At 45.3% G+C, this 25,406-nt stretch overlaps 1 protein-coding gene across 1 annotated transcript in view; it reads right to left on the bottom strand.

The window, feature by feature from the left end:
* Positions 1 to 25,406, bottom strand: part of LOC146615961 (cyclic AMP receptor-like protein A) — a 53,541-nt gene continuing 28,135 nt past the window's right edge. Inside the window, exons 12-13 of the mRNA XM_085374390.1 lie at positions 9,698 to 9,845; positions 1 to 1,555 (exon numbers count right to left, since the gene is read on the bottom strand). Of these exons, the coding sequence (XP_085230516.1) occupies positions 1,394 to 1,555; positions 9,698 to 9,845 (310 nt within the window). The 3' untranslated portion in view covers positions 1 to 1,393. The remainder of the gene's footprint in view (positions 1,556 to 9,697; positions 9,846 to 25,406) is intronic.

Here is a 25,406-nt window from a genome sequence, read left to right as displayed (position 1 = left end):
GTGTGGGTGATACGGTGGTGTGATTGTGAACTGCAAACCAAAGTTTCACCCAGGTGTGGCTGACACTCGGCAGAAAAGATTTAAAACAAAAAGGTCAAGAGTTGGTTTTCGTAGTTCAGTTTGGCAAAGACGGAGCTGACGGCTGGGAGAGATCCGACCGTAACGAAGGCTTGAAACCAGAAAAAACCAAATGGGCTGTGGCAGAGCATAGCAGGTGGTTCACGCTATTAGCCTGACAATCAGCGACACTGTTCCTTACTTCAAAACAGGCTGGCAGAGGCACCTTAAAGAAACAAATAAAAATAAAAAAATAAAAAAGTATCCGTGTGTGTGTGTGTCTACCAGGGGATTTATTTGACCAAAAGCATCTCTCTGTAGTTGTTCATAAGGCTGTGTGTGTTGAATTCGGTTCTGCTTGACGGACACCGCCGAGCAGCAGATCTGGACCAAGAAAAAAAGTTTCATCTCATCTGGTCCAAGGCAAAGTACAAAAATAGAGTGTACAGTTAAATATGTACAATACATTGATCTGTTAGAAATATTGTATAACAAACAAGTGTAGTATTTTTCATTAAAAAAAAAAATACAAAATAACCTTCCAGAAGTGAATACATGTGCAGCAGTTGCATCAACAGGAACAAAAAACAGGCAGAAAACAAATACTGTGAGGAAGGTGACATGGGTGCTTTGGGATTTAGTTGCCCTGTTGAGGCATCTTGACTGTTTATAACCCCTCCCACTTCTGTAGTTCAACTCCGCACCCACATCCCCCCTGTTGGCAAGAAAATTGTTCAGTAGCAGGATCAATCTCAGGGTAGATGCAGATGCTTTCACGTCAGACACACGGGATACATCTTAAAGGCCTCCTTTTCAACTAATCTCCTGCAGAGACGTGAAAAGAGAATGCTAAAGGAACACCTTGTTATGATTGCCTTTCAGCGGTCCTTATGGGTTCTTTTTTTCTCCATTTTATTGTCGTGGCATGCCGAAATGCTGCAGACGTACAGAATACGATGCAGAGAGGGAAATCGTTTCAAGACCTTTTTGGGAAGAAGCAGATGCGTTTAACATCGAGAGGATCTTTACAGCGCCCTAGTCCTTCCCCTTCTCTTGTAGTAATGCGCTGAGCTGGAGCTCTGTTCAGTATGTGTGGTGTGTGTGTCTTTAGGATATTAAATAGTAAAGGATGGGGATTAATAATGGAACCTGACAGCTCATCTCCGGCTCCTATCTGCCTGACTGTCCCCCACAATCTTCCCTTCCATTCCCTCCCTACCTCTTTTTCCTCCCTCTCAGTTTCTAATCTGCTGCGTTTCTCTCTGGCTCTGACCCTCCTTCGTGTTCCTTCCCTCCATCTCTTTTGTCTCCCTCGCTCTCCCTCCCTCCCGCTCTCTCAGGGCCCTCGGTCTTTCAGGGTCATGTCAGGAGAGTAGAAGAGCACATTGGTGTCATCGTCATCGCTGAGGTCGGCCAGGTCAGCCTGCATGTAGCGCACCGCCCCGGGGTAGTACTCTCCAATCCGTGTTCTGTCACAGAGCCGTGACTGCAGAGCCAGCTAGAAAACAGACACGCATACAGTTTGGAATTAGTACACAACACTTATACTGGTGTAGAAAGGATGTTCACACTAAAGCTCAAGACTCAAACGTTTTTGGCCATTAAATTAAAAACAGTGCCCCAGGTAGATAAAAATGAAAATATTAAACCCCAGATTTGCATATCCAAGGCGTCATCGTGAAGCTGTGGGTCGCGGGCCATAAGAACCAATAATCCCCTTCAAGTTCATTTTCTCATGCACCTCTGGACCGCTTTAACCCCGTCTGCTATTTTTTAAAGCATCCATGTTACAATCTTTAATTTGTCAAAACGTTGGCCATTCAACTTCAATTTCATTTTGGCTAAGAGACGAGACTGCACGGAGGGAGATTTGCTGAGCAGACTGAGTGGGAAGTGAAGGTCGCTGTGGTGTGACCAACAAAATCCCGCCTTTTCAATGCAGTGTGTGCTGGAATAGGATGGCACGAGGAACAACTGAGGTCGTTAAGCATTGAATGTTCTGCCTCGGGACGCAACAGTAAAACTTTTGTTATGGTGACATTAAAATGCTTAAAATTCTATATACTAGTGTGAGAAGTACGAGCCGCTGTAAAGGCCCACTTATGCAGAGTTAATTTTAAGACTCATACTGTGGCTCTGCTAGAATCTTTGGTCATCCTGCACAACGCTAGATTCCACCTTTTGTAAATTCCATGAAAGCAGCGTACTTCAAACAATATGAAAAAGAAAAAAAAATAAACGGCAGTGCAATAAAACTTTAATGAGCGTCTAAATCTGAAGAAGAAAGTGTGCAGCCCTACATCACTTAAGCATGAACTGCTTTGATGTGTGCGAGTAGCGGGAGAAAATAGCCTAACTGTCCAGTCAAGCCTGAGCATGTAAATGATATGCACGCTTCTAAACACGCTCACAAACGTCAGGCTCATGAGAGGCAAATGAGATTCTGCTCATTTGAGTTTGTACGTGTGAGCAGGGATATCGATGCACAGTGCCCTAGCCAACAATACTGAAACCGGGAAAACGTTTAGTAGATTACACTGGATCTGGAAATCTGGAATTTTCCTGTTTATCTCAGTCACCATTCCAAATGAAAGTGGGAATAACGGTCCACATTTTAACTTTTAAGCTGCCAAAACACCTTGTCTTGTGTTTTGGCTTCTGCTAAGCCCTGGAAATCATTCATAATGCAGTCAAACCACCCTTCCCTTCCTTGATTGCATTTAATTGCTTCACTGGTACTTGAAAATCCCCTCAGTGTGGGGCTGTTTTCGATCTAACAAAGAAAATTACCTATGGAACTCAAGAGTGAACAATTACATAAGCTTGTTTGGGTGAGAGGGGGGGGACTTTTGTCCCCTTTCAATCTCGCAAACATTACAAAATTCACAGCACAAATCTCGTCTCTGGGTTCCACTGACTTTGGTTCTGTCAGATGAGCTAGTGACTGTGAAACGGGAATGTGATTAATGCACAGCAACTGTTTTTATGCTTTTTGAATGGTGTGATTATGCAAACCGAATCAGATGTTTGGCTGTTTTATATTTACATTTATTCAACTGGCAGATGTTTTGTTTTTTAGTACTGTTACCGAGCCAAGCCAGAGTAGCTCACAGTTCACAGGTTTTTCATTGCAGAAGGACAATGTGAGCTACAGTAGGATGGAAAGATGAAGGGTGTTTAGACCAGTTTAGACTGGGATTTTAAAATCCACATTGCTACCAAGACTCTTGTTCCATTGCAGATCATATGAATAGGACTGCTCACAAACCTGCATGGGATTATTCATGTAAGTGGGAGATGTGCTGATGGCTACTCTGCTGAAATACCCAGAAAAGAGTAAAGAAACGCAGAGTGACATATGCCGTCTTTGGCTGGTTGAACCTCAGATGTGCTGCTGCAGTTTGGATTTATTTATTTATTTATATATATTTTTTTTTTGCTGGGGTTTCACTGGCAGCCCTGCCAGAAGGGAATACAGTACACATACACTATAAGAGAGCAAGGGGGAGGACTGAACAGAGGTTTAACCAGCTGAGCCTCAGCAGCGTAACAAGGCTTTGTCTGCCTCTCCTTAACACACGACAGCTGTGATGCGCAGTTTCGGTTATTGGTGGACAAAAGGGGGCCATGCTCGTGTGGGCACGCGGTGTTTCCACTAAAAAAAACAAACCCCAAAACCCCAACAACAATCGTGTTTTAAAATCAGCCTGCTTTGCGTTAAGATTGCCACGATACCGAGACATGTAGGGCTTTGGAAGAGCTTCCTTTCCTGCGTGCACACTCATAAACACAGAGAAGGAGAAGTGAGATGTGAGCTCATTGCAGAGCCACGGGCGGTTCAGCTGTATGGCTAGAATGCAGATCAATATCAGGGTAGGAGCGAGAGGAAGAGGGAACGAGACGGAGAGTACACAGGTGGGAGGGAGATGCTGGAGAGCAGCAAAAATAATGTAAGATAGATAAATGCCAGAGATGCTGTAACAGGGTACTGGGAACAGAGGAGACAGCAGAAGAGTACGGCGAGGCAGAGATGGGCAGAGAGAGGGAGAAACAGAAGAGCGGCTTCACTGCCGCGAAAGAGGAGGAGGGTGGGGGAAACCGAGGACTAGATAAAGAAAACGATGCCATGACAAAGAAGCAGGTTAATGGAAGAAAATGGGTTTTAAAAAACAAAAAAAAACAAAAAAATGCGCTTCTGTTCACAGTAATAACCTGGTTGTGTGAATGCATGAATCAGATCTGTAACCAGAAGAGGCCTCTCAGTGAAAGTGTGTTAGTTTTAGTTTTAGTTAGACCGACTCTCCTCACGCTTAAATTTAGCTTCAAGAGGAAGCGAGGAGGAATGGAAATATCTGCTAAAATCACGACCTGGTCCGATTTCTTTTTTTGTTTTTTGGTGTCATGATTTGAGTTTTAATCTGGTGTGTGCCGAGTCTTTAACTTTGTAATTCTCTGCACTGCAGTACGAAACATAACTGGCAGGTAGGCTTACTCACCTTAAAGGTCAGTGTCTAACTAAATTTAGGGGGAAAAAATGAATGGCAGTGAAAATGTGTGGGTGTATGCAGCAAAGGCTATTTGAAAAATTTAACAGCTACAATTTCTATGGCTCAAAGTAAACAGTGTACTGAAAGCCACCGCGCTTCCTGTGTTTTTGCTCAATCTCTCAACTGAAACTGGCCAATAGACATCGTGCAGGCAGAGTGTGCTGTGCTTTTATGTCTCTAGTGACGAGGACCCATGTCCACTACGAGTCTAGACTCAGGGAAACCCAGTGGTATTCACAATCATGCATGCTAGCCTAATAATCAACCTGAAATGCCATTAAATTTAATCTCATTTCCATCCTGCAGTTTTATTTTTAGTTGACATGGGAGCTGCTCGAATGGCTGCCAAGATCATTTATTTTGTAAGGTTTTTAAAAAAACATGTAAATTAGTTATTTTTAGCAAACTCTGCATCACGATCTTTCACATGTCACCATTCAAATCAAAGCAGCTACTTTTCATAGTGAGAGTGGAACAAATTGTGGATGTTTTGAGGGATCTAAATGTGGTGCCCAAACTCAGCGTTGCTGCCAATTTGCTCCAGTGGCCATTTGCAAGCACTGAAACAAATAAATGGCACATTTTTGCCATACCCTATAAAATGCGTGAGCCTTTCTTAGAACTCACAAAAGTGCTTTTATCTGCACTGTCTCATCCTAATGTGCTATCTATGCACTGAGCAGAACAAAACTGGCAGGGCCACGGAAAGCAATAATAATGCCTTTTTGCTATGTGCTGCATAAGCCAAAAGGGAACCTAATAAACTGAGAACAATTCAAAATCTTGGAGTCCAGTATCAAGGTTTAAAAAATACCAATGGCACAGTACCAGGCATGTTTGAATGACTGAACATATTGGATATTAAAAAGGTACTCCGCACTTAAATGTTGAGTTTATTGAGCTATAAACTTAATGATATTACTGTCACTATTACTGGGATGAAACACGTCAGTGCTGGTGGTAATGACATTTCTTTGCAAATAATAAAAACCTGAATGTCACTGTTTGAAAATGGCTCAATAAGCAATCTACTGTTTTAAACCTTGCAAAGCCAGACTGCCACAGGTCAGACTGTTTAGGGCTCATCAACATGTCTCAGATCAGCTGTGGGAGAACCCCTCCCACCCCTTAGTGTTTCATACTTGAATGATGGAAACTCATTTACATGAATGTCTGCCATTTCCTGCAAACGCTCTACTTAGGGTTTTTCAGTTTTGGTGCAGTGGTTTGGACTTGTGCTTTTGAGGGCTGCGAAAGCATCACCAGACCCTCACATAGCTCAGCAATAAAGGTGGCAAGATGCCCCCTTTTTAGTGAGAGACAAAGACACACAGAAGCTTTAAGCAGTATCCGCGCTGGAGCCAAAGGCTTGAACTGATGCAGCACGAGACCAGGATGGTCAGGACCAGCATGGCCTTCCACCACATTAATGTCTGTTTCAGCTGATTACGGATTTCTTCACCTCAAATAAACCCTCTGTGGCAGACATGTGTCTCTTTCCATTTTCTCTGGACTGGAAAAGAGAGTGGGCAGCCCTCTCCTCACCCTTTCTCACCCTTTTTCCTCATTTTATTTTTAATACGTGGGGGTGGAGTTAGATTAAAAACTGTGGGTGAACTAACATTTTAAGAGGTCTCTACCCAAAGTACAGGTGCAGATGCAGATACAGCAAATGCATTACATTACAGTCGACGCATGAGTCCACTAGTGGCTTGAAGGTGAGCTGTGGTATTTGGTGCCAAGATGTTAGCAACAGATCCTTCAAGTCCTGTAAGCTGGGAGGTGGGGGCTCCATGGATCAGACTTGTTTGTCAAGCACATCCCACAGATGTTTGACTGGATTGCAATCAGGAATTTTGAGGGCAAGTCAACACCTCAAACTTGTCCTCCTCAAACCATTCCTGAATCATTTTTGCTTGGTGGCAGGAAGCATTATCCTGCTGAGAGAGGCCAGAGCCATCAGGGAAACAGTGCTTAGGGTAGGTGGTAATAATCATAGCATCATAGTAAAATCCACATGGATGGCACGACCCAAGTTTTCCAGCAGAACATTGCCCAAAGCGTCATACTGCCTCCACTGGCTTGCCTTCTTCCTATACCACATCTTGGTGCCAGGTGTTCCCCAGATAAGCAAAGTACACACACCTGGCCATCCACGTGATGTAAAAGAAAATGTGATTTATCAGACGAGGCCACCTTCTACCATTTATCTGTGGTGCGGTTCTACTGCTCGAGTTCCCATTAATGCTGCTTTCGACGGTTGACAGAGGTCAGCACGGGCACCCTGACAGTGTTGTTTTTCATTTTTGCTCCTGGTACTGTATGACGTCAAAGAGAGTGGCTGTCCCTAATGTAGTCATCTCAGGCACACAGCTCTGCCTGTGAGCACAAAGGTCCCATCCACCTGCTGTTTAAAGCCTCTGTTTATGAGGAGCAGCGAATCGGAATAATGATGGATCGTTATGAGCTGTAAATCACGCAAGACTACTATCGCGGAGTCCAGGAATAAAAACATGAAGGTGGGAACGAGCATAACAGGTCACCTTTAATTAAACTGATTTTCTCCGCCTACCCAAAGCAACAGCCACCAACAACTTTTCCAAAGTACGTATGGCACGAGAGAGCAGAGTGAAGACAGCCTAGGGAGAAGGAAAAAAGGTGCTTACCCTTTAAATCATGCAAATGTACTGCAGGCAAGCAGCAACAGAGGCAGAGAGGGAGAGAGCGCTGGTGAGTGAGCACGAGGAGACAGGGTTAGGAGGGCCAGGGTGGGGGTGGGGGGTAGGGTTGAAAGCGCAGATTCGTCGCTTTGAGAGAGGAATGTTTTGACGCTGTTGCAAAACCCTCCACACCACCCCCACCTCCTTCTCTCCCAACCCCCCCCCCCGCGCCCCCTTCTCTTCCCCGCCAATCTCACACCTGATGTGTGGGGGCTGCTGGGAGCCGCATGCCAAGATGAATAACAACCGGCTGTTAGTCACGATAGCGCACGAACACACGCCGCCTCTCTCTCTCTCTCTTTCACTCGCTCTCGCTCTGTCATCTTCTTTCTCACCTTCTCTCTCGTTCTCCGTGAGACGCGCAAACAGCGTTTTCTCTGTGATTTACGAACACATTGAGATTCCGTTTCACTTCTCTGTCTCTCTCTCTCTCTCTCCGCTCACCACAGTGCAACATTGACATTTGGGCTGAAGGTCACACTGCACATTCCAGTCTTCCACACTGCGCTCACGACCCGTTATCAGCGTGGTTGGTGGTACTGACTAGGCGACAATATGTGTGTGTGTGTGTGTGTGTGTGCGTGCGTGTTTGTGTACGCGTGAGCTAAGACCACAAAGAATTTTCTGTGTTTGCGGTTCAATATCTGCTCTGGCTCGTATCTGCAGATACAGTCAATGTTTGCAGATTGAGACAAATCTGTGGAGAACCCTATTGATTGTGGTGTTTATTGAAATGCAACCACGCAGGTTTGTGGTTCAAATTTAAAAAAAGAGAGAAATTAAATATAATATATACACGTAATTTTTTTGGAAAAGCTTGTCTTCATTACATGTTCCTAAGCCCTGAATTTGCCATTTTACACTTTAAAAAAAGGGGGGGGGGTTTGTACCAAAAACCCAACAAGCATTTTCCGTACAGGTGGCGTGTGAACACCTGTAACAGATGGTAACAGTCAGTGTGGGAAGTTAAATGGCCTAATTACAAATCCTGAAGCAATTATTTCTCACTGGGAAGAGGGCTAAGATGATGTTGCAAAAAAAGTAAAATGACTTTTGTAGAATTACCACATCATTAAACTTAAACATCTTCCTTACGTAAGCATTTCAACACTGGTATAAACAGAAAATTCAGCCACTCATTTCGATGCCCTTCAATTCGTATGTCTTTGCTGGGATGGGCTTCAGCCACCTGAGTCCCTGAAAGGAGTAAGCAAAGGTACACTGCAGAGGACAGATGGCATTCAGAGCTTTATAAAGCTCCTTTCAGACGTGGAATCTGTGACATTGCCGACTGAATAGATCTGCTGAAGGAATGGATTTTAAACCACGCTAACAGCAGGAATAACAATGATGCTCAATCTGAAATTCACATAATTCAAATGAGTAATCCCAGCGATCATTTTTGCTAAATGTCACAGCAAAGCTGATGTTTTTTTCTTAGGACTAAAATGTATTGGAAAACTTTGGTGATCCCAGACTTTTAATCCGTCACCACAGATTTAAATTTGCCCATTTAATTCACGTGTCTATTACTTTACAGTTAAACTGAATTATATCTGCTAACCAGCTGCATATTGGGTGGTTGCTGAGTGTGTCTACATGCGTATCCTGGTTATGACAATCTTTTAGAAGTACTCTGTTTTTGTCTTTGCGTCTTTATTTCTGACACTTGAATGGGCCGTTGTTCTAGGTGTTAAGAAACCTGGATATGCTTCTGAACATGTTGAAGTACCCTTATACAGCACATCCAGGTGTCTGAATGTTCCAGCCAAGTTACCTCATAGAAACACAAATAATGGTGGGAGCAAGACATTCAAGTCTACAGAAGACAGTTTGCAGAATGCCTGTTTCTCAACATGTAGAGTGAGACAAGTCAGGTCAAAGCCACCTGGGCTTATGTTTAGTAGCTATGAAGATGAACTGTGAGAAACTATTTGCATGCCTAATCAAATGTATATAAGTGTCATATCCTGAATATGGTTAAAACCAGGATAAGCTTAGGTAACCTGGGATACTCTGTCCATGTAAATGCACACATTGTGACCATGTTTGCATACTTAGCGCTGAACTGTAAGCATTTAACCAAATGCACAGTTTCAACCAGTATAAGCCTCGATTGAGAGCTCGTGTCAGTGCAACAGCCTGATTGGTTCCTCGCGTGTTGGGTTAAATATTTTCAAGTGACACGGACATGTATTTACCTTTATTTTTTGTCACCCAGGATTGATTCGCATCAGTGCAAGTCTTTGAACAGACTACTGTATGCAATCACATGAAAGATGACTGAGTGTCTATTCAAGCGTAACCACTATGTATAAATAGCCTCCAGATTTAAATAACGATGCGGTTCTCACAGGTGTGTGTGAAGTTTACCTGCATGCCAGTTGGGCTCAGGAGGCTCCACCAATCCCTATTCAGGCCAAACACAAAGGCATTGGCCAAGCCGTGGAGTGGTGCCGACAGGACGTGCAGAAGTGTGAGGTAGAAGGACGGTGCCTTAGGGTAGAAGGCGTTATGGAGCCTGGAGGAGGAGGAAAAAAAGAGAAGACAGAGAAGTTTTAAGTTCTCCCGTAAAAAAGTTGTAAATACAGAGACAACTAGGAGCAGAGCTTTAGACGTGACGATGGAGTAATTCAGGGAGAAATCAGAGGGAGAAGACGGCAACGGGGGAAAGGGGAACGGCAGAGAGCGAGAGGTTGATAGAGCAGCAGAAAGAGAGGGAAAGAGAGGCAGAGGACAAGTGAGTGACAGAGTGAGGGACAGGGTGAGAACGAGAAGTAATGAGAGTGAGTGGCAGAGGCAGAAAAAGGAGAGAGAGAGGAAAAGGGGAGGGCGAAAGAGCGAGTGAGCTTTATATCAGCGTTTAAGAGCCCATTAGGCAGCGTGAGACGGCTGGGCTGACACATTCTTGGCTGCCGCTTCGACAGCACGCAGCACTTTACAAGGACAGGGAGATGTGTAGCGCTCAACTCCCTTCCTCTCCTTCTCACCCCCTTTCTCTCATCTCAGTTTCCTACTTCTCCTGACCACAATTTCGCCATCCCATCTTTCCCTTCTTTTTCATTCCGCGCACGTTTCCCCTGCACGCTGCTCGGCCTCACTCAGATATCGCCCCCATTTCTTTGCATTCAGTTTCATCTATCTGGATATCTCATTTTCATCTTGACTCGTGAGAGTGAGCCGCTATTCCTTTCTTTTCAATTTCCTTCCCCGCGCCTGGAAACCTGGGGCACGACTAGGAGAAGAACCTGATATTGTATGGTGCGGCTGAGAACTAATGGCTGCCTCTGAGAACGATGCTGCTCAGCCATTAACCCTGGATTAACCTTGTATTAGCGCTGCTCGCTGGGCTAGCCCGCCACTAATGTCTTTTATTGATCTATTAGCGTGAGAATCAAACCGCCGCGCGGCTCATGGCATTTTCTGCATGTGTTGTGTTCTTGGGTTTAGTGTGCAGCACGAACTAAGTGGCCACAGTGGTTGACCTCAGGGTCGCCAAAGTCATCTGTGTCTTGGGGGTTGGGTGGGCCACTCTTGTATTGTGGTTGCACAAAGTTACGTGGGACTCTCCAATCACCTATTCCTATGTGACTGTCTGACTCAGAGAGATTTTTTTTCATTAGTTTTTGAAATGACAATTATATTGGGGAAATCTTTAGCAATTTTAACACCGCTGTGCTTTAAATCACTCTCTGTAGCAATCACTTCACAATAGCACCACAAATACTGAGCCATCACTGCACCCTGCACATGAACATGACGAGTCTTCGTGGCTGCAGTGACATCAGCCAGGCTAATAAAAATAACTCCTGGTGACTAACCAAATGTGTTTTATAAAAACAATGTTAAATGTCGTGATGCTATTACATCACTGTCACTTTCTAGTCGCACAGGAGGCAGATAATGTTTTAGAGAATACTACTCAAAAGACTGGAAACTTTCTACTTACAATAACAGGACACTGAAGGCCAGATCAAAAATAAACAAAAAGCTTTGTGTAGTGGAGACGTCCAAAGTAGGTTCAGGGCTTGCAACAGGATTTATTTCCAATAGGAAACACATAAACTTACATTGGCAGGGTTATCCTTCAGAGGAGTTTCATTTGATGGCAGATGGTTTAAGCACTGAAAAGGCAATGGATAAATCCATTTTAACACATTTAAGTACAAAGCAAGCATTGAAAAGCACCCAGGTGCCAGGAAGAGGAGCGACTCTGTTACTTGCCGTGAGAATCAACTAAAATCGGAGCAAATTGATTTATATTTAATATTTGTCATTATTTTTTGGAAATGACTAAAAAGTTAATGCAATGTCTTACATTTCTAGAGACATAAAAAAAAAAAAAGAAAAAACAAAACACTATATATCCCAAACAGGAGTCCTCTCTTTCTTACTGGGGATTTATGCTTCAGCAGGAAATTTGTCACCTCAATGTGAGGGGTGATAATCATAAGCATCAATATAAGGATCTCAGCAAATTTCTGCCTATCAGAAAAAGGAATTGGAAAACTTGAGCAACAAAAATGTTTTACCCCACAAAAACCATGGAGCAATTAACACACAAGTCCACCAACACAAGCATAAACACTTCGACGTCAGCCACGCACATGGGCCAAACTGTCGGCTCGATTCAGTCTAAATCAGGCCTCAGTAGTAGATGGCATTTCACAATTTTCTGCCCAGTCTGTCAGGACATCATGTCCAGAAAAAAAACAAATAAGAACTACTGAGCTCATTTTTGTGCTTGAGTTCTTTTGTGGATGTAGACTTCTTCTGCTTCTGCATCACTGTCTTGAAAAAGGCTGCGTGCACCACCCATTTTTAGACGGGAAGATTTTGTTCCCGGAGATAAGATGGAGCTCCAGTTGGGATGTCGCAGCTGTATGAAACTAATAGCTGGTGCAGCTTCTTTGGTACACACAGCTGCTTCAGGTGCGCTGTCAACAGCAACCTCTTACACTACCAGCAGCAGCGATAGCAGAGCCTGAGTTTCTGCTTGATGAAAATATAAACGAGGCGCTGTACATGCTTTTTTCCTAACGTCTGATAACTTCCAAATTAGCCAGCTTTTTCCTCCACCTTGCTCTCGCCAACGTGACAACTAAAAACACAGCGTTGATTTATGTTACCCAAGCGAGATATGATTACAAAAAACCCCTGCATTTTCAAAATATTTTAAGGTTATACGTTTTCGGATCCATTTGTTATTCCTAAACTTAACCTAGCCTGGCCACTCGCACTTTTGTGTCATTACAGTGTGTTTATTTACAGCAAATTCCAACCCGATACTACAATAACGACCGTGAATGTTTTTTATTGTAGTGCATTTGCAGACACGGTTTTGCTAAATCTGCTTTCTGCTTCATTTTCATACAGATAAATTCCCAACCTGCAAGCCACTCTTAAATATGAAAAGAAAAAGATAAAACTTGCAACAGAGGCTATCCATCATTTTAATTGTGGTCTCTTGGAGCAATAATACATAAATGATTATTTTTTCCTGATGTAACCACACTCAATAATCTCAACGTTTAAGTGAAACCAAACTCTGATCCTTAAATGCGTCAATAAAGGCCTTCAGTCACTGGACACGTTAACATAATATTTGCAAATATCAAATCAAGCTTAATTTTTATGATTCAAATAAGCATATCTGACCAATTGGACCGCTGCACATGGCAACAAGTGTGCTGTAGCTCAAAATGTGCACCAGTATTGGATACACAAATAGTAAAATAACACTATTTTACCTCTTACACACAGCTAGATGCTGCGGGTCAATCGGCTCTCTGAAATGATTTCCCCACCTCCTCAGATGTGCTCCCAGCTCTGCCAGCAAGAGTTCAAACTGCCCCACTAACAACATAAAATGTATGGAGGCTATGAAGACATAGGCTCCTTACAGCTGTTACATACACTAACATCTTTTGCTTGAACAACAGTCCAGTTCTTTTTTTTTTTTGATAATTTAAATTCTTTACACGCCATAGAATTTGACTGCTGTCTGCTCATTGCTAATTTAACAGAAACCATGAAGTTTAATGATGCCAAATTCCCTTTTCTAGTATAAATGAACCGACTACAATGTCTGCCAAAATCTTTCGTTATAGAAAACGGGGATGCACGATTCAGTGTTTATTTCTATTTTTTGCCTTGATACTGATCCCGAGTCTTTGTGTATCTGTTTGGCGCACCTTTCTGACCCAAATACTGAAGGTCCAGATTCAAGAACAAATGATCTTTAATTGCCAATATGGATTCGATTTTAAGCTTCTTTGGGCAAATGCAACTGCAGAAATTGAGAACTGCGTAAAGTGTCTCACTCTGTTTGAGTTGGGATGACAGAGAAACTCAGTCTCCTCGTGGTTTATGGTTGTTATTACAAATATGTTTTAAATTGGCATGCCACAGTGGAGGACCGTAACTATGAGAGCGGAGGCTTCAGCTCTGTCAAAACTTAGCCACACACACCAAAATAAAAGGAAAAGGGGAAAGAGTCGTAGTGGCTACAGACGTCATGCCCTGCCTTCACTCCATCTATGCTACAAGCAAGGTACGCCTGGCCATTTGGAAAGGCCTAAGGAAATGTGACTGTTTCATGTACAGTGGGGCAGAAAAGTATTTAGTCAGCCACCGATTGTGCAAGTTCCCCCACTTAAAATGATGACAGAGGTAATTTGCACCAGAGGTACACTTCAACTGTGAGAGACAGAATGTGAAAAAAAAATCCATGAATCCACATGGTAGGATTTGTAAAGAATTTATTCGTAAATCAGGGTGGAAAATAAGTATTTGGTCACCTCAAACAAGGAAAATCTCTGGCTCTCACAGACCTGTAACGTCTTCTGTGAGAAGCTTTTCTGTCCCCCACTCGTTACCTGTATGAATGGCACCTGTTTGAACTCATCATCTGTATAAAAGACACCTGTCCACAGCCTCAAACAGTCAGACTCCAAACTCCGCCATGGCCAAGACCAAAGAGCTTTCGAAGGACACCAGGAAAAGTATTGTAGACCTGCACCTGACTGGGAAGAGTGAATCTACAATAGGCAAGCAGCTTGGTGTGAAAAAATCAACTGTGGGAGCAATCATCAGAAAATGGAAGACATACAAGACCACTGATAATCTCCCTCGATCTGGGGCTCCACGCAAGATCTCATCCCGTGGGGTCAAAATGATCATGAGAACGGTGAGCAAAGATCCCAGAACCACACGGGGGGACCTGGTGAATGACCTGCAGAGAGCTGGGACCAAAGTAACAAAGGTCACCATCAGTAACACACTACAACGGCAGGGAATCAAATCCCGCAGTGCCAGACGTGTTCCGCTGCTGAAGCCAGTGCATGTCCAGGCCCGTCTGAAGTTTGCCAGAGAGCACATGGATGATACAGCAGAGGATTGGGAGAATGTCATGTGGTCAGATGAAACCAAAGTAGAACTTTTTGGTATAAACTCAACTCGTCGTGTTTGGAGGAAGAAGAATACTGAGTTGCATCCCAAGAACACCATACCTACTGTGAAGCATGGGGGTGGAAACATCATGCTATGGGGCTGTTTTTCTGCCAAGGGGACAGGACGACTGATCCGTGTTAAGGACAGAATGAATGGGGCCATGTATCGTGAGATTTTGAGCCAAAACCTCCTTCCATCAGTGAGAACTTTGAAGATGAAATGAGGCTGGGTCTTCCAACATGACAATGATCCAAAACACACCGCCCGGGCAACAAAGGAGTGGCTCCGTAAGAAGCATTTGAAAGTCCTGGAGTGGCCTAGCCAGTCTCCAGACCTCAACCCCATAGAAAATCTGTGGCGGGAGTTGAAAGTCCGTGTTGCTCGGCGACAGCCCCAAAACATCACTGCTCTCGAGAAGATCTGCATGGAGGAATGGGCCAAAATACCAGCTACTGTGTGTGCAAACCTGGGAAAGACCTATAGTAAACGTTTGACCTCTGTTATTGCCAACAAAGGTTATGTTACAAAGTATTGAGTTGTATTTTTGTTATTGACCAAATACTTATTTTCCACCCTGATTTACAAATAAATTCTTTACAAATCCTACCATGTGAATTCATGGATTTTTTTTTCACATTCTGTCTCTCACAGTTGAAGTGTACCTCTGGTGCAAATTACTGACCTCTGTCATCATTTTAAGTGGGGGAACTTGCACAATCGGTGGCTGACTAAATACTTTTTTGCCCCACTGTACCTGTCACTTTCTAAACAAACACACACACGGCTATGGTCTTTGGCCCCATTATGAAGTCCTAATCAGTGAGCGATCCAGCTATGGTACCTGCAGCCGGCTGAGAAAGGATGGTATCTATGCCATTTTATGAAGGAAACCTGATAGAAAATTAGACTGAAATTCAAATTAGAACAGAATTATTATTATTAAACCAAAGAAGCTAAATGCAACAAATCCTTCTGAGAAAGTCTAAATGGTCCTGAGGGTTCCCCTCTGCTTTACCATCGAGTTGCTCAGAGAATTAATAATTACTCACAAAATGTATTAATTAATTAGTGAAAGCTTAAATTATGCGCTGACAGAACTCTTTTTTTAACAAGTGAATGAAACAGTCGGCACTGGTTGAAAACCAGACTGTTTCCCAACAAAAAAAGACTGCATAAAGATATAAGGGATACATGTCGCCATCTAAGCTTTGAGGATCTATATACCTTTGTGGCACTGTGCCCATATGCTTTTGCCACATTCAGGCATTTTTATTTTTACTTGCATACTGAGGGAAATGCAGACAGTATAGCATCACCTGATGCCACGGGCTGGGTTAGGGCATATTGTAAACAGTGTGACAGTAAGCTTAAGCGTGGGAAGAGAGCTTGGTTCACCTCAACTCCAAGCAATTCACAAGAGGTTAGACTTCTTCTAATATTCTCCTGAACGATAGGTAGCACCACTCAAACCATACCGTCATATCAGTATTGATATAGGAAGAGAAGATGTTTTTTCCACAGTCTCACAGAAACTGTTGCACCATCTCCCTCTGTCTGAGCAGTAACTTTTATATCATTATTATGGCAGTAAAAACCATCATGGTCGTACCTCAACCCAGCTGCGATAGCAGTGGTACGATGTGCCAAGTAACAAAAGTCAACAGGTCAAAGAAAAACTAAAACAGCGGTGCATTTGACAGGGAATAAACGGTCACCAAAAGCGACCGGAGAGATGTTGTACTGTAGGGAAGAGAGAGCTCAGTGTGAAAGTGAAGCTGTCAATTTACTTGCCAATCTATGTTCCCACCCTCATCTTTAAGACCACAAGCTCTAGATCACAGGTGTCGAACTCCAGGCCTCGAGGGCCGGTGTCCTGCAGGTTTTAGATGTGTCCTTGATCCAACACAGCTGATTTAAATTGCTAAATTACCTCCTCAACGTGCCTTGCAGTTCTCCACAAGTCTGGTAATGAACTAATCATTTGATTCCGGTGTGTTGACCCAGGATGTTATCCAAAACCTGCAGGACACTGGCCCTTGAGGCCTGGAGTTCGACACCCCTGCTCTAGATAGTGACCTAAAGAATGAGACTGAGAATACAAGCTGCAGAAATCAGTTTCCACTAAAGGATGGCCAGATGTTCTCTTAGTGATAGGGCGAGTTGTGTCGTTTGGCAGGACCCACTACTTTGCCACATAAAACAAAACTAACTGAAATAGATCAGATATCTGACTAAGACGCCTCCTGGATGCCTCCTAGGTAAGATGTTTCGGGCATGTTCTATCAGGAAGACCTAATTCCCGCCGGATGAGCTGGAGAAAGGAAAAGGAGGTCTGGGCTTCTCTGCTTAAACTGCTACCCCCACGATCTGGAATCCAGAGCAGTAGAAAAACGGATGGATGGATGAATGAACAGATGGAAGGATGGATGATTAAGGAGATTTTAGTGTATTTTTTCTTGTCATTTGTGCACATTTTGTTTATTTTTTAGCAGTCTTACAAACAGCTCCTAAAACTTTTAGATTTAAGTTACGCAAACTTTGTCAAAACCAAGCAGGCACATAAACAGGCTGTTGTTTTTTTCCCTTAAAAGCCCAGTGAGAACTGCAGGAGAAAAGCACAGAAGATGATTATGGAGATTCATCCACAAATCTGGTTATAATCCTCTCTTATCCTCTTTTGCAGCGTGAGGTTGCAAGGTTTATTTGCCATTAATCTGTCTCCATTTACCTTCCAACAACCCTTTAAAAAGTTGTGACAGAAAGAAAAGCACAAGTTGAGTTGGCCAGAGGTCGAATATAAACCGGCAACAAGAATCTACCTGCCGTAATTCTGGATAAAGGTGTCGACTAAACGTCTAAACGAAGCTTAAAATAAAACCAACAGTGCAGCCAGTGGAGCGTAGAGTGGCGTATCCTGGTGCTTGTCAGAGTAGGGACCATTTCAGAACTGTTTTCTGGGTTAGCCTACCGCGATATCTCCGAGGACCAGACCAGCTGCTAGTCACATTCATTTCACTTCCCATTAAAGGTGAAATAAATCAGGAGTCCCCATACAACCTCCTAAGAGACGCAGGAAACACACACACAAAGACACACACACGGACACGCACGAAGAGGAAGTTGGACACATGTGGATACACATAAACACACATCACTGCCCGTGCGTGTGCAAAATAGGTGTCTACATTCAGTCTAACCTGGGTCACATACGCCGAGAATGTCAGAAGGAGAGGAAATGCAGTGGATGTGTGTTTGTGTGAGCGGCTGTGTGTGTGCGCCTGCCTGCGTATGTGTGTCTCTCTGACAGCACAGCGGTGAGAGTGAGTGGGTCTGTGTGAAGGGGGGCTATTTCTGGCGTCTCATTTTTTTTTTCCTGCTGCCGCAAAGAAACACGATCGGCGTCCGGGAAACGAGAGCTGGCAGCAAGCAATCATCTGCCTGCCACACACAAACACACACACACACAGACACATGCAGGCGCACACACATGCGTGCGCACACACACAGACACACACACAGACAGCACCTCGCAGCGCTGAGCAACACGCGCCATGGCAACGGAACAGCCGCAATTAGAGGCGAAGAGCCTTTCCCCTCCATCGAGGGAGAGACGGAGAGCAAAATGAAAGGAAGAAAAAGAGCAGGCGAGGGGGAGAGAAAGGGAGACAGGAAGGCGGGGGGAGGGGGGAGGCTGGGCAGAGACGAGTGTCAGAGAAACGGCGCTGCACAGGAAGGAGAGAAGGGAGAGCGGGAGCGAAAACGGAGAAGACGATAAAAGAGGTGAAAACGTGGAAGAGTGAGGAGGCCGTGGAGGGGAACGAGGGGCCGAGAGCGATGGAGGAGGAAGAGCAGGGAAGAGGGCAAAGGGGTGAAGGAGCGAGGCTGAATGAAAAAGACTAAAAAAGAAGCCGAAGAGGCAGAGAGAGAGAAGGGAAGGGAAAGAGGAAGAGGAGGAGTAGGAGAGATATCTAAAAAGACAGATTGCAAGACATGAGTGAGACAAACAAAAGAGATTACGTGCGAGAGAAACCAAGATAAGACACGGGGGGGGGGGGGGGGGGGGGGGGTGCAAGGAGGTTAGATAGAGAGAAGGGAGAGATGGAGAGGCTGGTGGAGGCGTGCGGAGGATGGGGGAGGATGGTAGGGGGTGGTAGGCTGTTTCTCCTGTGTGAGCCAGGCTAATGAAAGATGAATGAGGGAGGCAGTGGTGAGAAGGAGAGTGTGGCTGCGGGCGATGCCTGGCTGAGCTGCTGTGTGCGCGCGTGTCGGGGTTTTGTGTGTGCGGCGTAGTTGAGCAAGTCTCACAAAAGGGATGATGCTGTGTACACAATATCGGGAGCAAATGGTCAACAACAATAAACACGAAGACACGCTTCTGCGCTCACGCTCGCGGGCGCATGTAGCCTTAAGTCTCAGCCTGCTGCCACCTGTAAGCATGCAGTCAATCATTAGTACTCGCGCAGCGTCTCCGAAGCCTCGCTCACTTATTCAGACCTTCCATCTATCAAGCTGTCACTCACTCTTTGAACCCGTCTATCTCACCTTCCGCATTCTCTGCAAAATCCCTCATTTACTGCCTCTCCCTATCTCCTCCAATATCCCACCCTGCCAGTCTATACCACTTTCCTTCCCTCCGTTTCCATTTCCTCCTTCTATCAGCGTTCACCTTTTCTTTTTCTTTTTTTTGTCTGCCTCTAATTGTTGTGCCGAACATCCTCAGAGCTGTGGGTGAAACGCACTTAAAACAGCTTGGACGAGAACTCCTTCCCCAGAGTGGAGGGCAGCCAGACAGAGAAGTCATCCTGAACCCGATTGCACTTCCTCCGCTCTATGACTGACTGCCTTACTTCTTTTTTTTTTTCTTCCCTCCAGACAAATCACATGCTTCACAGTGCCCAAACAAGGCTCTCATTCTCCCTGCGGTGCCGCTGCTGACAGCGAATCAGAACTTTTCTTTGACTAGAAAGTCTAATTCTGTAAAATTGAATTTGATATCTAAGATAAATTATAGGTGGGACAAAATCAATGCAAGTATAGGACAGTAAAGAAGGAGATTTATATATAATTTTTTAAATGTATGCCAAGCTCACATGATATTCTACTGCCTTTCCTGAAGGTTTCAGAAAGATTTTAGCTTTTAAGCCCCTAAAACTAAATCCAGCTCAAAGGTTTCTATTATATCTATATTTCTAAAACATTTAGAAAGACAAACACTAATCTCAAACAGAGAGGATGAAAAATGAACTAGACATTGTCACAGTTTATTTTCGTCTAATTATTCTTCACAGTGCTTCGAGCCATGATAGCCTTTTAAAGGACTCAAAATATGGTAGAATCCACTTGTTGAATCCAGATTCTTCACACGTAAAAACTCTAATCTTTGTGGTTTTTCCTCTCAATAATCTCAATAGACAAAGCAATAAAGAAGATTTTTTTTAAACACTCAACACTGGGTTTTTTAAACTCAGTGCCTGAAATTCATTTACATAAAGCTTGACCTGTTGATCCGTTGGTTGCTTGCGTCTCTTTGATACATGTGTGGTGGCCTTTAGGGCAGCAAAAACCCAGGACAGGCTTTTCTTTGTACAGTGACAACATGTGATCAACCGCGCAAACGTGTGTTCAGCTCTATTGCTTGGGAACTATCTGCTAGAGGATGGTGCGCTTTATCTTCTTTCTCCTGGGTGTAACGACACGTAGATGAAACCACGGTCTGCATGTGCGTCGTGCTAGTGTGTCTGCATGCGTGTGCGCTACAACTGAAAACTGGAAGATGATCTACTTTGAGCATAAGGTCAATATGGGTGTAAATGCTCCCATTATAGACAACCGCACATGCTTGGTCCAAACACGTTCATTTTTGCCAAAATTTCTGGAATAATCCTGAAACACATAAACAGGCACACCTGCATGGGATGCGCACACACACACACACACACGCACGCACACACACGGTAACAGACAAAGCGGCATACACAGACCCCAGGGACTAAAGCGGCTAACGTTCACCAACAGAATAAAACCCAAACAAAGAGACATCCTGTTTCCTGGAACACAACACCGCTCAACGCACTGTGCTGGGAGCCAGTAAACGCACGCACACACACACACACACACAAACAAAATCTCTTCGTGCATCGAAGCATACGTGTTTCCCTGCACCTGATTCATGTACCTGCATGTGTCTGTGCGTCCAGTGATGCCACTGGCTGTGCCTCAGAGTGTTTGTGCGAGTCAGTTCGTCCTTGTGAGCGGCTGTGGCTAGAAGTGTGTCCGTGTCTGTAGGGGTGGGTGCGCGTGTGTGTGTGTCTGTGAGAGAGAGGAGGGAGGGAGGGAGAGCAGATGATAGAGTAGGCTTTAGCTATTCCCTGGAGTGTGAGGCAGCGTTTACGGCACTCACAGAGCAGCCAGAGTGATGAATATTTAAAGACGTGCCTGAAAGAGCAGAGGGAGGGGGAACAGGGTATGTGTGGGTGCGTGTGTATGTGTTTATGTTTGCATACGGCAGAGTGTGAGGGAGGTTATCCAGTATCTCCTTTAGGTTTTGCATGTGTATACCATATGCATATGTGTTCATGTGCATATACACCAGAATGACCCTGTATGCCTATATATGGATATTTGTCTACATGACCTACATGTATGTAAGAGCAGTCAAGTCAGTACATTTCAATGTGTTGGGGTCATGCAAATGTGTTTGTGTGTTCTGCTGGTGTCATTTACATGTATGCAAAGAGATACATGTTACAACTATGTTTCTACTTCAAAACTGAAAATTCAGCCTTGGTGTGTGTGTGTGTGTGTGTGTGTGTGTGTGTGTGTGTGTGTGTGTGTGTGTGTGTGTGTGAAGTACACACAGCCCTGTAGACCATCTCGCCGTCTCGCTAAATGGGGATGAATAGCGGAGAGTCACTGCTGCTCAATGGGAGACGAATGGCTGTGTGGCTCTCCGTCTCCAGCTGCACACCAATCACTGCCCGTGATGCAAATACAAGTGTGCGCATGCAGGCGCGCACAGTAGGCATGGTCACATAACCACCAAATATTATGTGGGTCGAACAGCTGTCTGTGGCTACGCTATCGCACAGGCAATCGGGTTGCTCAAAGAGCATGACATCTGATGCTACAGACAGGTCAGATTTGCAAACATTGATGTTCTCTGTGTGTAAATAGGTTAAAATAAAATGTCAAAATTAAAGGATTAGAGGTTTCACTCTTAAGTATGTGCTTTCTTAAAATGTTAACTTTCACTCTGCGCAATTACAGTTTAAACCAAGCTAATCTCAACTTTAGTGGCAAATCCCTATAGACTGTCATGTCACTCCTGCAAAACCGCAAATCAAAGCATCCCAAAAAAGACAAGAATGGTTCATTTTGCCTCTAGATCTGAAAAACAAAACAAAACACCACTTATCTGCAAGTTATATCAAGTTCAAAACTTATTTTAGCAAACAGGACAACGCTGCCACTCTTACACTGTAAATTGAAAGTGAGGCGATGGATAAATAAAGAAGGCTTGCAGACAAAGAAAGATGAGAGTTTGGAACCTCACATACTGCCTTTCAGCACCAGCTTACTTGTTCAAGTAAACAAAATACACCACAAAAGATAGTAAGGGTATACAGTACGAACCACACACCAGACTAGACACACACGCACACACGGGGAGTCACAAACACACGTCCATATGCGCTGAATGCAAGATATTCCGAGAAGCGTAGAGGCAAGGAACGGAAGGAGGGGACTGTAGAAAGGGAAGAGAAAGCAGGAGTGAGAAAGAGAGAGGGAGAGCAAGAGCGCATCCTGGGATGCAGAATGCCGAATACAGTGTGATAAGAGTTAATGTATCCCCCCCACGCCCCTCCCTCCATCCCTCCCGTTTGGCTCTCTCTTTCTTCCTCCCTCCATCCATCCATCCCTCCCTCCCTCCCTCTCTCCTCCTCCCCCGCCTCCTCCCCGTTCTCTTTGAGGGATGAATAATAACTGCTGCTCTGAGATTTCCTCCCTCGTTTTTCAAAGCGCAGAGCGGAGATGGGGAAGGTCTGCCTGGCCCGGGTAGCGCGTGTGCGCACACACACAAAAGTGCAGACACGCACTGAAGCACACACAGATGCGTGCGCACACTGTCTTGTTCTCGCTGCTCGCCTGGAGCAGGGAAATCAGATCTCCTCCAGAGAAAGACGAGTGGGGGTGTAGGGGGGCTAGGCGCTGTAGGGAGCCCATACAAAAAAAATAAATAAATAAAAAAATAAAAATCTTGTGCTAGCACCGTATAGGCCTATACACACACCACGAAAACCACACAGACAGCACTGAGTGAAACCAAGAATAACTAGGAGGATGCAAGCTACCTCCTGGAGCGGCAGGGTGAACTCAAGGTTACAGACACATCACCGGTTCAAGCCCTGCCGCCAGGGCCAATCTATCCACACTGAAGCGCCCCCCTGCACAAGGCGCGTAACCCTGATTGCTCAAAGCCAAGCGGCTTTGAAAACTGGAGCTGCAGCTTCAAGACAAAGCTGTAAAGAAAAAGAAGGGGAGAAAAAAAAAAAGCACTGAATGGTAAGGCCAATTTGGTGGTGCGCTTTGGTGTTTAAAAGGGGATCGGGGTGCTTTTGAGGAGAGCAAGAAGTCTTGGCAAAAGACGAGCAGGCTGTCCGGGAGGAGCACTTGCACATCGAGCTGCGACGCACCACAGAAATCGGCAGCTAGGTTCCGAAGAGAGGGCTTATTTATGCAAACAAGCGTACAAGCGCGCACAGTAGGAATCTAGACAAGCCTTGTAAACAAACACACACCCACACCATAAAGCACACAGGGGAGGCGATGTGAGAAGCAGACTGTGAAAACTCTAGTCGTGCCCAGGCAGTGCTTACACACACACGCACACAGACGCACACACACACAGACGCACACAAAGAGCCGAGAGAGACTGAAGTGGGAGAGCGCGAGAGAAAGAAGGAGAAGGAGAAAGGGGAGGAGAAGGAGGAGGGATGAGTGCGAAGGTGCGAGTGTCTGGTGCTACTTTTGTGTTGCCAAATGAGGGCAAGCGAATGAGTGAGTGCGAGAGAGCGAGAGAGCGAGCGTGTGAGAGAGATGGATGTGTACGGCGAAATGACGTAAAATGGCTTGTCCGTGCGAGTGTGTGCAAGCGCGGGCGACACGAAATAGGAGCGTTTTCCCATTTCAATTCGCAACAGCTGGTGTCGAATTAACACATTTACCAGAGTGCATTTGGAACAGATTAAAATTGCGTGTGGCGTGTGACTATGTGCGTGTATGTGTGTGTGTTTGTGTGTGTGTGGCAGCAGCAGATGAGGGCCAAAACAAGAGTGTGTTTGTGTGTGGGAGTGTCTGTGTATTAACGCAATGGATCAGGGCAGGGAGAAATGGCACAGAGAGAGAGAGAGCAGCAGAGAGGGTTGCACAGCGAGCGAGCGAGAAAGAGAGAGCTCTACCCGACGGCTTTAGCTGCTGCCCTGGGCCGTCTCTCTAAGCCCTGTTTAGGAGGCTTTGGAGCTCAGATAGAAATAATCCCCCACTCAGACACACACACACACACACACGCGCTAGGCATGCACACACAAAATAAAAAACGCACGCACGCAAACACATGGGAGCTGTCGCGGGCAGACGCGAAGAAGCACACACTCCGGTTGAGGCGGACAAACAAGTGCGCACGCATTCACGCCGACACACACACACACACACACACACACACACACACACACACACAGGGGAACAAGCAGAGACAGCACATTCGCCTCGACATGAAACCAACCACCCACCCACGCGCACGCACGCTCTCATATACAACAAAACACACACACTAAGGCTGTCTGCCGTGCGGAAGCAGAGCACAGCGACATCGGCACGACACCGTGACAAACACTTTACACACTCCAGCACTCAGCAGAGGGGAGGGAAGGAAGGAGGGAGAGATGGAGAAAGAGAGGAGGAGGAAGAGGTGGAGGATATGAGGCAGGGGGAGGGAGGCGAGTGAGTAGGGGAAGGGGAGGGGGGGGGCTAACAAATTAATAGGAGCCGGAGATATATACAGCCAGCGCTGCTGAACGGGGGGGGAGGAGGAGGACGACGAGAGAGCAATTCATTCCCGTTTTCTACTCGTTCGCTCTCTGGAGAAAGGCAGAGCCGAGCTGAGCGAGAGCGTATTTGCTCAAGAGAGGGGAGAGAGAGAGAGAGAGAGGGGGGCTTTGTGTCGCTGAGGAGAGGAAAAGTGGAGGAGGAGGAAAAAGGGAGGGAGGGGGTGGAGTGGAGTGGGGTGACATAAAAACACAGCAGCAGAAAGATGGAGCGCCTGAGCAAGGAAGAGTGAAAATAAGAGGACAATAACAAAGACTTTTTGAGCGTAAAAGAAGGCGAGAGGAAGGGAAAGTGGCATTAAGGGAGGGAAAGGGGGTGGTGTGTGTAAGGTGGGGGGGGGGGGGGGGGGCAGCGTTAGCGCAGGATGCAGTTTGTCATCTTCATCAGCCGACAGCCGGGGCACGGGAGGAAAGGGTCTGGAATGGATGGAGAGGTGAATGGGGGGAGAAGGGAAGGGTGAGGTGGCGAGCAGGGCGGGGGGGGGGGTGAAGGGTGATGGGCAGTGTTTGAGCAGAGCTTTTGAAAG

This window comes from Diplotaxodon limnothrissa, linkage group LG16, assembly GCF_057381915.1.
Source record: "Diplotaxodon limnothrissa isolate DT_005_m linkage group LG16, D_limnothrissa_male_GT1.1, whole genome shotgun sequence".
Classification (NCBI taxonomy): Eukaryota; Metazoa; Chordata; class Actinopteri; order Cichliformes; family Cichlidae; genus Diplotaxodon; species Diplotaxodon limnothrissa.
This window is presented reverse-complemented; position numbering and strand designations above follow the sequence as displayed.